Genomic DNA, 14,025 nt, shown 5'->3' with positions numbered 1-14,025 from the left:
CCTAAATTCAAACCATCACCAAGTCCTAACGATTCTACCTCCTAAAACTTTCCTAAATCTATCTTCTATTCTACCATAACCCTGCTCCAAAGCATCCGATCTCTTACCAATGTCCTGTCAGATCCTTCTTACTGTCTGCCACTTATATTCTGGCCTCTTCTGTAATCAACTTACTGCAGCCAGAGGGAAATTATTAAAATTCCAATCTAATGATATCTCTGCCATGGTAAAAATCCTTCAGCAACTCTGCTGCTCTTGGGGTAAAATCCTGTGCAAGCCTCGTCTGGTACCACGCTCCCCTGTCACCCAGACTGTCCCTCGGTCCCTAAAACTCACCACTTCCCCTAGCATTTCATGGCCTTCCGACCTCCTCCCCCCAGAACGCCCTCCGTATTCAGCCGTCACTCCCTCCACGAGATCCGTTTCCACTCATCCTCTAGACGGGAACCCTGAAGGCCTCTCATGAGCCACCGGAGCAAGCCAGCGCCCCGTCACAGGCTCTGCAGCACTCACCACCATATGTGTGTATACAGATCGCTGTGAGGTGACCTTATCAATGTCCACCGCCTCCATAGGCTCCTCGACAGCAAGGGAAAAATCCATTTGCTCAGCACTGTACCCTTAGCACTCAAGAGCACAGCAGGTGACATAACCGCAGGCGCTCAATAAATAGCTGTTGAATGAACCGAGCACCCCATCAACAGCACTTCAGACAAGCATCATGAAACAAGATGATGACTAAGAGGAAACGATGTGGGAAACTCACTTCCTTGGTTAGCGGCCAGTACTGAGGGGGGTAAAAGACACGAGTCCCTTGACCGGGTCCTGCAGAGCGCAGGTACCTAATAAACATGAATGCCCTCTCTTTTCTCTAACCACCTTTAAATTAGAGACAGCACTGACTGTAACTGGATTTGAGGTTTCTTAAATGTATTCAAGTTGCAAAAGATATTGGAAACACGGAGTTCCCGTCGTGGCGCAGTGGTTAACGAATCCGACTAGGAACCATGAGGTTGCGGGTTCGGTCCCTGCCCTTGCTCAGTGGGTTAACGATCCGGCGTTGCCGTGAGCTGTGGTGTAGGCTACAGACGCGGCTCGGATCCCGCGTTGCTGTGGCTCTGGCGTAGGCCAGTGGCTACAGGTCCGATTCGACCCCTAGCCTGGGAACCTCCATATGCCGCGGGAGCGGCCCAAGAAACAGCAAAAAAAAAAGACCAAAAAAAAAAAGATATTGGAAACATTTAATAAAATCATATTACATTAAATTTACTGTTCTTCCTAAACCCTATGGGATTATGCAGAAAATAGCTAGTTGAGATTTTCTTTCAGGAAAATTAATATAATCTGGATTTAGAAAAGATGAACTGAAGTGTGGACAAAATGAGGTCTCACTTTAAAAAGCCTTCACCCTAAGCCACACCAACAACAAACAAGGAGACTTACAACGTGAATCCATTCACACAGAGCTTCCACCCATTACCGAGGCCTGCCCGCATTAAAGAAAATTCCCAGCGTTATGAAAATCCTCTTACCTTCTGTTCAAATGGAGCACCATAATAGCCATCATTCAACCCAAAAATTATTTCATTTTGGTTGCGGGCATGAATCTAAGAGAGGAGGAAAACACACTATTAGTTTTAATGTGATCAGAAAACGACAGGACCTACTTCAATGCCGAGAAACAGGCTGGCTCTATCTCACAGGCCAGAAGAAAACAAATCACTGAACTGCACACATTAACAAGGCAAATTTTATTGTATGTAAATTACACCCCAAAAAACCTAACTTGTAAAAAAATTGCATTCAAGGCATTCATTTCCCAACTCTATCCTGGCTTGTCTAAATACCTTTCATGTACTCCCGCTGCTCTCCTTGCAAACACTCATCAAACATCAGATTACCAGGTCCAAGAACCTTATCTTACTCACCTCTGAATCCTTAATGCTAAGAAGGATGCCTGCCAGAAAGCAGATGACCAATCAACAAACCTAAGTGATTTTGGCTGTTAACCTGATAACATCTTAGCCTTACTTCCCTCTAAAAATTTGTAATTCCACTATACCATTTTCTAGTAGTAGGCTACTTTTTTTTCCAACTGCACCCACGACACATGGAAGTTCCCAGGCCAGGGTCGGATCCAAGCTGCAGCTGCCACCTATGCCACAGCTTCAGCAGTGCAAGATCCTTAACCTACTGCACCAGGGCAGGGATCAAACCTGCACCTCTGACGCAACACCTGAGCCACCCCAGAGACAACACCAGATCCTTAACCTGCTGTACCCAGCAACAATTCCCTAGTAGCATGTTATTTCTCATACCTATTTCACAGGTGACTTTCTACAATGCTACTAAGCATCTAAATGACTTTAGAAAAATATGTTCTCTCTCTTTGGTTCTCTGCTATACCAGCACAACCAGCTTTGTAAGAAGATGCCTGAAATGCTAACGCACTGAAATCAGGGCAAGTTAGACATAAGCACAGTTGAGCATTTTAAGGCAACCACCACCTAAGGAGTGAGTTAATTAAAAGGCATGGTGAAGGCGGTCTTCTCTGGCAAAAAAAAACAAAAACAAAAAAAACAAAAAAACAAAAACCTCCCCAACAGGCCTACAGCCCTGCAACTCTAATGTTAAGAAGTACCATCCCCCACAAAATGTAAGCAAGCACTTAATATCATATTCTATCCACAGAGAGCGGCCCAAGAAATGGCAAAAAGACAAAAATAAATAAAAGAAACATACCGGAAAGTATATACTGAATAAATATTAAGAAATATGAAAGGGCGTTCCCATTGCGGCTCAGCAAATTAAGAACCCAATTAGCATCCATGAGATGCAGGTTCGATCCCTAGCCTCACTCCATGGGTTAAGGATCCAGCGTTCCTGCAGCTGCAGTGTAGGTCGTAAATGCAGCTTGGATCTGGTGTTGCTGTGGCTGTGGTGTAGGCCAGCTGCTGCAACTCCAATTTAACCCCTAAACCAGGAACTTCCGTAGGCCGTGGGTACGGCCCTAAAAAGAGAGGAAAAAAAGGAATACGGAGGATGTCTGCAGGTATAACTTAGGGTTATTTTATCAGTAGTCCCACGGGTATCCCAAAATAGAAACAGTGTTTACTCCAAGGTGGGGTGGGTGGTAACCAAGGACTCCATGTACCTACCAGGGCGGCACATCACAAAGAGAATGAGTGCTTAAGTCATCCAGAGGTGATTGAGATCCCAGCTCCACAAGGTGAGACAGGTTACTTAGAGAAGAGAACCTCCTGCAACGAGTCTAAAAATTACCTGCTGACCCAAATATTTCAGTCCATCCAAACAGACTTTCCATTCAATCAACAGCTGGTAAATGTCCTCCTTGCCGCCCCATATCTTCACCACGAAACAGGACACAGACGTATCGAGGCGGTCCGGCATGATTCCAAAATCCAGACTCCGCCACGTTGGATTCTGGGGATGGAAACGAGCACGTGCTTTAGCAAGAAGAGCCGAAATGCTTACGGCTACAGTTACCTCAGGTGGGGTGTAGATCATTTTGTTTTTTCACCGAAAGAACTCATAAATATATTCCATTGCAAACTTAAGTGACCTAAGAAGCCATTTCCATTCACACAGAGTGCCTATTTATTAAAGTCTCTAGAAGGAATACATAGTCTAATCTTTAATGAACATGGCTTCCTATGGCAATTTATTTGTGCACTTAATACCCAGTTATTAAGAACCAACATATAAACAATGCCCTCAAAGTAAATCCAACTGGATATTGCCAAATTCAAAATTCGTTTTAAATAATTACCTTGTTTAACAAAAAGCCCAGTATGTAAAAAGTGTTGAGAAGTAGCTCAGGAGAGAATAATAAACTTTGGAGTTCCCGTTGTGGTCCAGTGGAAATGAATCCGACTAGAACCATGAGGTTGTGGGTTCGATCGCCGGCCTCGCTCAGTGGGTTGAGGATCTGGCGTTGCCGTGAGCTGTGGTGTAGGTCGCAGACATGGCCCAGATCTGGCATTACTGTGGCTGTGGTGTAGGCCGGCAGCTGTACCTCCAATTTGACCCCTAGCCTGGGAATCTCCATATGCCGCAGGTGCAGCCCTAGAAAAGACAAAAAAAAAAAGGAAATGCTAAAACAAGTTCTTCATGTTGAAGAGAAACATAACCAGAGAGAAATTTGGATCTGTAAGAACAAATAAAATGCATTAGCAGAGTTCCCATCATGGCTTAGTGGTAACGAATCCGACTAGGATCCATGAGGACACGGGTTCAATTCCCAGCCTTGCTCAGTGGGTTAAGGATCCCACCACTGCTGTGAGCTGTGGTATAGGCTACAGACACAGCTCAGATCTGGCGTGGCTGTGACTGTGGTGTAGGCTGGCGGCTACAGATCCGATTTGATCCCAGCCTGGGAACCTCCATATGCCACAGGAGCAGCCCTAAAAAGACCTAAATAAATAAATAAATAAATAGCATGGTGATAATATAGTAATTAAGCCCATCTGTACATTCACCTTCATTCAGGATCATATGAAAACTAAATTCCAGCCATCCAAGAATTTCAACCTAAGAGCCATAAAACTCCATTCTCATACGACCCTGCGTGTCTATCTCACCTAACTGTCCTAGCAACCCTGCTAAAGAGGGGAGAGTTCCATTTAGGTGTGAAGATGAAGAGGAACAGTAAGGTCCAGGGATGACTATGCAGACCTATACTACAAGAAATGCTAAAAGTTCTTCGCGTTGAAGAGAAAGAAAACCAGACAGAAATTTGGATCTGTAAGAAGAAATAAAAAGCACTGGCGGAGTTCCCATCATGGTTCAGCAGTAACGAATCCGACTAGTATCCATGAGGACGTGGGTTCCATCCCCAGCCTCGCTCAGTGGGTTAAGGATCCCGCGTTGCCGTGAGCTGTGGTGTAGGTTGCAGACGCGGCTCAGATCCCGCGTTGCTGTGGCTCTCGCGTAGGCCGGTGGCAATGGCTCCGATTCAACCCCTAGCCTGGGAACCTCCATATGCCGCAGGGGCGGCCCAAGAAATAGCAAAAAGACAAAAAAAAAAAAAAAAAAAAAGCACTGGCGGAGTTCCCATCATGGCTCAGCGGTAACGAATCCAACAAGTATCCATGAGGACGAGGGTCTGAGCCATGGCCTCGCTCAGTGGGTTAAAGATTAGGCATTGCCGTGAGCTGTGGTGTAGGTCACAGACATGGCTCGGATCCTGCGTTGCTATGGCTGTGGTGTAGGCCAGTGGCTACAACTTCGATTCAACCCCTAGCCTGGGAACCTCCATATACCGTGGGTGTGGCCCTAAAAAGACAAAAAAAAAAGTTAATGCTGAGTAATTATAAATTCCTTATTTTTGGCAGAGCTTGCATGCCTGCCTGCTTGCATCTCTCACAAGCGTCCTATCCTAATAAACCTATTTCTTGCCTATCACTTTGTCTCTCGCTGAATTTCTTCCACTCGGAGACATGAAGAACCTGAACCTCAGTGCGTGCGGACACAGGCTGCCTGCCTCTCAAACAGCCCATGGGGATCACGCCAACACTACTACCGTGGGGAGAGAAAGACGCATTTGTGGAGGCTGAGACGGCTGATCACAAAGACTTCTGTTAAAAACTATTTCAGGCTATTTTGTCAGAAGCCAGTCACTGGCTCCAGCAAGAACCACCTGACATACTGAACAAATTGATACGGACATTTTTAAAAGAAGAAACAAGGAAAAAAGATTGAACTTTTCTATGAAGGGTCTGGAAGGACATCTCTAAATGATTTTTCAAAATTGTGTAGCAACTTCTTTAAGCTTCATTAGGAAAAAACTGTTTTAATAGGCTTTATCATAAACAAATATCCTGACAAATGGCACTGAAAAAAACCTGAGAATGTGTGAACTTGTACAGAATGTGGATCTTCTGCTGTACTCTGCACAGAAGAGCATCTGCCTTAAAACGGATACACTTGTACAAAGAGGAAGTTGGGGAGAGTGGCTCAGTTTGGGTGTCTTGGGTTCTTTATCCTGTTAACACATCGTGCCTTTTACAAATGTGTATCAAAGATTAGCTAGGCCATCTTAAAAGGCAGGCCTGCAATGGTATAAATTTTCAAAAAAAAAAAAAGTTCCTTACATTCTTTATACCATATATGACTGTTTGAAGCAAAAGCTATAACTGTAGAGAGGGTCACATATGAAATAACAGAAGAACAGCCAGAACCATATGCTGCAAGCTTCTTCTGTTTCACATGAAGAAGTTAAGAGTATATGTAATGATCCCTAGAGCAATGACTACAAAATTAATACAAAGAAATATAGCTGGAAAGTCAGGCAAAAATTAAAAACAGAATACGAAAAAAAAAATACATACTATATGATTATTCCATTTATATGATGTACTGTCCTAAAAGAGGCAAAACTCGTCCATGACGAAATATAACTTCTTCTTGTGGGGATAAGAACTGAGCAACAGGGAATTTTCTGGAATGATGGCAAATGTATATGTCTTGACAGGTATATAGGCACTTACGAAAGTTCAGCAAGCTGCATGGTTAAAATGTATGCCTTTCATGGTATATAACTTTTAAAAAAATCTGTAAATAAATATTGAACTCTAATGTATACGTTTGTTTCTTACAGTGGGAAGAATCAGTCATTCTAAGGCCACTTTCTGTGTTTTCTAAGCATGAGGAAATATTCTGAGCACAGTGGAAGCCAGGCTTTTCACGGTTGGAAGATGGAGTTACAAATGAATTGAGAGCTCAGTTGGACTGAAATTGGTAAGAATGGTGTGAATGCATTGTTTTTAATAGAGAGACAGGACAATAGACATAGGGGTACCGTGTGTGTGTGTGTGTGTGTGTGTGTGTGTGTGTGTGTGTGTGTGTGTTTCCTAGCTCAGTGCCTTAAGAAAGTCTGGAAGTAATGAGCACACCAGTAGCAATGAGCCTGCTCAGATCTGTCTATTCAGCAGTTTCACTAAAAGGAACCAAAGGTCCTCGGGGAAAAGGCTGATTCCAGGGCTGGGGCAGGAAGAGTACAAAGTGCCTCTGGGACATCTTGGGCCAGAGGGTAAGGAAACACTCAAAGAATGACGCCAAAGGATCCATTCACAGAGCTCTCACTAACCAAACGTGGGATAAGTTCAGCATCAAAATAAATAATGATGCTAATAGATTATAACTCACTGAATAAAATAGAACCTTTGAGTCCATAAAGATGGAGATTAGTATTAATTAAATAGGCGATAAAGGAAAGTTAGAATGCCAAATAATAAATATTCAAGGAGCGAGTTAGAAAATCAATGGATGCTAAAACTGGTGAGCAAGCATTTGATGAGAAGCAGGATGTATACAAAGCCTCAAAGTTTCTCCCCCACAAATCACTTATTAATTATAAAAGGAAAAATTAGGAGTTCCCATCATGGCACAGCAGAAACAAATTTGACCAGGAACCATGAGGCTGCAAGGTTCGATCCCTCGCCTCACCCAGTGGGTTAAGGATTCAGCGTTGCCAAGAGCTGTGGTGTAGGTAGCAGACGTGGCTCAGATCCTGCGTCGCTGTGGCTCTAGAGTAGGCTGGCAGCTGTAGCTCCAATTCGACCCCTAGCCTGGGAACTTCCATATGCCATGGGTGCAGGCCTAAAAAGCAAAAAAAAAGAAGAAGAAAAGAAAAGAAAAAGATAAATTATATTTTCACAATGGAAAAACTTGACAGGCACCACTGTAGTCAAGTGACAAAATCAATATTGGGACAAGCCAATAACATGTGTCTCCTAAAACAAAACACTGAATATAATATTGCATCTATGGTTTCCCTGCCAAAAATGCATAACCTGAATGTAATCATGAGGAAACAGACAAACTGAAAGAGAATCTACAAAATAACTGGTCTGTATAGTTTCAAAAGTTGAAGCCAACACCCCCCCCCGCCCCCCGAAAGGCTAAAAACAACTGTGCAGACTAATAGAATAAAGCAGCATGACAACTAAAAAACAGAGTGATTCTGAATTGGGTCCTGGAGAGTTGACAATATCTGAATTATGACTGTGAATTAGTTCAGTGGAAACGTAAACTGGTACAGCCACTTGGAAAACAGGACAGAGGGAACTCAAAAAAATTGAAACTAGAACTATCGGAATTCCCACTGTGGCTCAGGGGAAACACATCTGACTGGTATCCGTGAGGACGCAGGTTCAATCCCTGGCCTCTTTCAATGGGTTAAGGATCTGGCATTGCTGTGAGCTGTGGTGTAGGTCGCAGACACGGCTTGGATTTGGCGTGGCTGTGGCTGTGGCTGTGGCGCAGGCCGGCAGCTACAGCTCTGATTCAACCCCTAGCCTGGGAACCTCCATATGCCGTGTGTGTGGCCCTAAAAAGACAAAAAAAAAAAAAAAAAAAAAAAAACAAAAAACAAAAGCTACAGCTACTATATGATCTGATAATCCCTTTTCTGGGTAGCTATCCAAAGGAAATGAAACCAGTATCTATATATACATGTGTATACACACACCCCAAAACATCACACCATACACCTTAATACACACAATTTCTGTCAATTGTCCCTCAACAAAGCTGGGGGTGGGGGATGAAGGCCTGTGGTTGGATAACTGTACTGTGTTCAAGTTACACTTTTCTGTGATTATGTAAAACGTTCCTTGTTTGTAGGAAATATACACTGAAATGTTTGGTAGTAGCAAATCTCTTTTTGAAAGATTCGAAGCAAATCTTTCATTAGTTATTTTAAGAAGCTAAAGTTATTCTTAGACAAATGTATTGAAAATGATGGGCAATGGGGATAGAAAATAATATTTTGGGTAAAACAGAGCAGGTAACCGTGAAACAGTAAGACTAAATTTCATACTTGGCCGCCGGAATGAATGGAAGGGAGCCAGCCACTTCTGATAACGGCGGGCTAGAAAATCCTCCCACTGAAAACAACCAAGAATGCCAGCTGAACTTTTTTTTTTGTTTTTTTGGCTGCAACTGGCATGCAGAAGTTTCTGGGCCAGGGATCAAACCCGCACCACAGCAGCAACCCAAGGTCCAGTAGTGACAACACCTGATCCTTTAACCGCCAGGTCACCAGGGAATTTCATATTTTTTAAAATAATAATAAAGCACCATCATCACCAAAGATTTTCCAAGCCAAAAGGAAAGCTAGAACCCAGAGAGATGAGTGGAGATCCGGAGGGCTATTCTCTTAAAGGCACTGACTGAACTATATAAACTGGATGCGTTGCAGTCTTAAAAGGCAACAGGAACATGATTCAAAGCCCAGGCCCGGGCCCCAGCCATGCCTACAAGAGGTCCCTCTCCACAGTGAGCTGGGACCATGAAAGCGCAGGAGTGGAACAGCAGGGTAGAACGGAACTCAATAAACCACCAACTGCACAAATCCTTAGAGAAACAAAAACAGGAAGCACGCCAAAAGGACTGCTTAAACTGTCAAATTAGATGGAATAGAATCCTGTAAACTTAAAAAAAAAAAAGAAAAGAAAAGAGCCTTGGAGTTCCTTGGTGGCTCAGAGGGTTAAGGATCCAGCACTGTCAGTGGTGTGGCTCTGGTTATTGTTATGGTATGGGTTTGATCCCTGGCCCGGGAACTCCTGATACCTCTTGGTTATTAAAGAAATACACATATAAAGAAAATATCAAAGCAGAAACAAGTTACCACTATTCTTATCACTTACCACAAATGTATGGTCACAAGAAATACACCTAAGAATCAAAAAAGCTGTTCCAACTTTCCCAAAACATACAAGTCTTAGGAATTGCAAACTAAATGTATAAGCAGTCCTTATTCCTCAGCCCAATAAACTCCCTTTGCCCTGCCTCGTTCACCTGTCTTCATCCTTCCTGTCTTGCCACTGTTAGAAACCTTTCCTAACCACCCTCCCCTCCATGTTTCCATAGACTCCTCTGCTTCCCTGGTCCTGTAATTGCAGGGGTCAATCCCCCCCCCCCAATTATGAAACTGTCCGGCAGAGGCTGCAAAGCCTTGAAGATGAGGAAGGGTAACACCAGAAACTTAAGATGACACAGGCAAGAGCAGCGACCCCCTACTCTCTCTGCCTCTGCCTCTCTCTTCTCTTCTCTCTCTCTCTCTCATGCACACAACACACACACCCCACACAGACACACACCACACACAGACACACACAGTAAATTCATTCGGTCACAATTCAACTAAAACATATACTTGTTTGAGTTTCCCTCAGGCCAGTAACTCTTTAAAAAATGTCTATTCTGTTCATCCAGTTTTTTCCCAAGACTTAAAAACAGCTCAAGCCGTCACAGTTCCAACAGAAGTTTTGGTTCTGACAAGTATGTCACACGCTTTCCCTAAAAATACAGAGCTTTGTTTATTCAATTACAAGGCCCATCACGGGCCTCCACTAGACCCAGTAGATTTGATCAGCGGAAGGAAGTGTGACACAAGGGAGGCAGCACAAAGCTGTCAAAGAGCCGGGCTCCCCACCAGCTCTGGTCCTAGAGCAAGTTCCTCCATTTGTCTGAACTTCAGTTTCCTTCACTATAACACAGGAATCCTTCTGACTTTGTAGCACTGCTATCGGGATGAGAAACAATGTGTGTAATGCATCCGATACACACCTGAATCACAAGTGAGAACTTAAAAATTAACACCTCCTTGGAGGTCCCATTGTGGCGCAGCAGAAACGAATCCGACTAGGAACCATGAGGTTGCAGGTTCAATCCCTGGCCTCGCTCAGTGGGTTAGGGATCCGGCGTTGCTGTGAGCTGTGGTGTAGGTTGCAGACGCAGCTCGGATCCCGTGTTGCTGTGGCTCTGATGTAGGCTGGTGGTTACAGCTCCAATGAAACCCCTAGCTGAGGGAACCTCCATATGCTGAAGGTGTGGCCCTAAAAAGCAAAAATAAAATAAAAATTAATACCTCTTATTTACTAAGGAAAACACACATACAGACATATTTCAAAACACATACAAACTAGCTAGCACTGTTCCTCCTCCCACCATGAGATTTTGAATTTTCTAATAAAAGTAAACACTCCTTTTTTTGTAAAAATACCTAATGACTGATAACTTTCTAACTGTTAAAGACAAGTACATGTCTTTTGTGTATGTATAAAATCAATTTTAGAGAATTTAGTTACTTCCACTCTTATTGCTTTAACTATTTTAGTTATTAATTAACCCATAGGGAGCTCTCTTCGTGACTCAGAGGTTAACCAACCCGACTAGGATCCATGAGGATGCAGGCTTGATCTCTGGGCTCACTCAGTGGGTTAAGGATCTGGCATTGCCGTGAGCTGTGGTGTAGGTTGCAGCCGTGGCTCAGACCCCGTGTGGCTGTGCTGTGGTGTAGGCCGACAGCTCCAATTAGACTCCTAGCCTGGGAACCTCCATATGCCATGGGTGTGGCTCTAAAAAAGAAAAAAAAAAAAATTAACCAATAGCCCTTCATTAATATTAAGGATCTAACTTCCTCCTGAACCAGAAACAAAAAGGTTCCCAAAAGCTAACAAGTGGTTTGGAGGGTAAGGTTAGTCGAAGCCAGAGATAGGAAAGTGGAATTAGGAATTCGCCATTGTGTGTTCTATGCTAGATACAGCTGGGAAGAGACCAGGACCCTGACCCATACTTGCAGACACCTCACCGTTCAGCCTGTCAAGGGGGGTTATTCTAGTTAATGCAGCCAACACTTACCGCACTTCTCTAGGCAAAGCACTGTGCTAAGGACACTGGAAAGCAGGAAAATGAGTAAGTTGGGGTCCTTGGCCACCAGATGCTCCCAATTTTGTGTGACCTTCCAAAATCTCATCCTCACGCCATCCACCCCCTGGCTACCACCTGCTGTCTCTCCAGGTCTCTTCGTCCTCTGCTCTGATCCGCAGTCCCTTAGCCTGTCTCGGTCACGCTTGCCTAGCAAATCTCGAACCGCTCGCTCCAGGCCAGCCATGCTAACTTCTTAGCCACTCCCTGAAATCCTCAAATGCACTCCTACCTTCTTGGCCTGGGACAGTCTTCCTCCACGAAGACACACAGCTTGTTCCCTCCCTCTTTTCAGGAATCTGCTCAAATGAGATCTTCTCTGTGATTACCAAAGAAAAACAACCGTCATCCCTGCCAGACACACCCTTATTCTGCTTGATGTTACTCCCTTATATTTATTACCCTCTATAATATTCCAATTTATCATTAATTCTAGCAAGCATTTTTCTTCAATGATGATTCTGACTTTAGAAAGTTAAAATCAAGAAGGTCCTACACTCTTTGACCACCAGGTGGCAGTCATCAGGCATCACTATATCTAGATGCACAACCTTAAAAAGAGCTGTTCTTAAGATCAATTTTTTTTTTTTGTCTTTTTAGGGTCACACCCACGGCATATGGAGGTTCCCAGGCTAGAGGTCCAATCGGAGCTACAGCTGCCGGCCTACACCACAGCCACACCAGATCCGAGCCTCATCTGCAACCTACACCACAGCTCATGGCAATGCCGGATCCTTAACCCACTGAGACCAGGGATCAAACCTGCAACTTCATGGTTCCTAGTCAGATTCGGTTCCGCAGCACCACGACGAGGACTCCAAGATCAATTCTTTTAAGTCAGACACACTGTTGGCACTACATGTGCTTAGTCTGACATTAAAAATATCTGTCTTGGTTTAAACTGAAACCAAAAAATACTATATAAATATCTACCAATAAATTCAAAAGATTGAAAAAAAAAATCAAGTGTTCACCAGACTGCTGGTGAGAGTGTAAATGAAACAATACTTTTGGAAAACTGTTTGGCAACATATACTAAAGTTTATCGTATGAATAGTCCCAGCAAGGCCACCCAGCAGAAATGCATACAAATGTTCAACCAACAGATATATACAAGAATGTTCATAGAGGTATGATTCGCAATAGCCCCAAACTAGCCAAATTCCCATCAAAAGGAGAATGGATAAATTCTGGTATATTCACACAATGAACACTACAGAGCCCACAAACCACGAATACACTCCACAATATGAATGAGTCTTAGGATACAAAGCTGAGACACGGAAGCCAGGCACAAGAGAATGATTTCATTTCTACAAAGTTCAAAAACAGGTAAAATCAATTTATGGTGTTACATTCAGAGAGTAGCAGTAACTGAAGAGGGCATAAGGGGGCCTCTAGAGCTCTGGAAATATGTTTCTTGATCTGGACGCTGGTTATAAGGTGCATTAAATTTGAGGAAATCAAGTTTTGACTATAGAAAAGGGAGTGGAATAAATCAAGGTGACATTCCACTCTGTCCGCACCCTAACCCCCACCTCCCCAGCGCTCAACTGCCTGTAGCTCAGTGCTGTTTCCAACTAAGCCAAGAGAGAAGGAGAAACTGTATTTATTCAGCAGCTGTTAGAGGTCAGCCAGGCTGCCAGTCGTTTATCAGGCAGCATTTACTGCATGTACAACAAGAGTTTTACTAGTGACCGGAGCTCCTCAAAGATGGGCTAAAGGAACCTGTCTGGCCGAGGACCCTAAGCTATTACAGTGTTTGAGAGACATTTAGAAGGCAGCTTGATGAAGCAGCCAAGCGTGGTAGTGGAGATGTGAAGGCAGAGGTCTCGACTGTGCTTCTGGGCCAGCAGCTGTGTGGCTCCGCAAAAGGCCAGGAGCCTCTCTGGATGTCGGTTCCTTAGGATCTGCCTTCGGAGTTGTTCTAAGGACCAGAACGAGGTCACATACGTAAAAGGGTTCGGTGAAGACAACACATCACCGACATCCATCTATTCATCTGATAAGGACCCACTCAGCAAGGATACTATTCTAGAGGCTACGAGACACCAGGGCTGCCGAAGTGAACGGGAAGAGCGAGGTTCCCGCCCTCGAGGAACTTGCGCTCTGGGGGGCGGTTGACAGATGATAAACACATCAATGACCAAGAGGGTCCCACAGGGATAAATGCTCTGAAGGAAATGGAACAGGGCGATGAGGAAAAGAGGAGAAAGGATCGCCTTTAGACGGCACAGTCACAGGGGGCCTGGCCGAAGTGACGCAGCTCAGACCCCAAAGGGTTCCTCAGCC

At 44.0% G+C, this 14,025-nt stretch overlaps 1 protein-coding gene across 2 annotated transcripts in view; it reads right to left on the bottom strand.

Annotated features, from left to right (window-relative positions):
• The window catches only part of UVRAG (UV radiation resistance associated), a 283,852-nt gene that overhangs the window by 231,458 nt on the left and 38,369 nt on the right, over positions 1-14,025 (bottom strand). For both annotated transcript variants that reach the window (XM_047752708.1, XM_047752709.1), the window contains 2 exons: positions 3,283-3,444; positions 1,533-1,607 (listed from right to left, as the gene is read on the bottom strand). In XM_047752708.1, the coding sequence (XP_047608664.1) occupies positions 1,533-1,607; positions 3,283-3,444 (237 nt within the window). The remainder of the gene's footprint in view (positions 1-1,532; positions 1,608-3,282; positions 3,445-14,025) is intronic.

This window comes from Phacochoerus africanus, chromosome 11 (assembly GCF_016906955.1).
Source record: "Phacochoerus africanus isolate WHEZ1 chromosome 11, ROS_Pafr_v1, whole genome shotgun sequence".
Taxonomy (NCBI): domain Eukaryota; kingdom Metazoa; phylum Chordata; class Mammalia; order Artiodactyla; family Suidae; genus Phacochoerus; species Phacochoerus africanus.
Note: the sequence above shows the minus strand (reverse complement) of the source record. Positions and strands in the feature narration are given on the sequence as shown.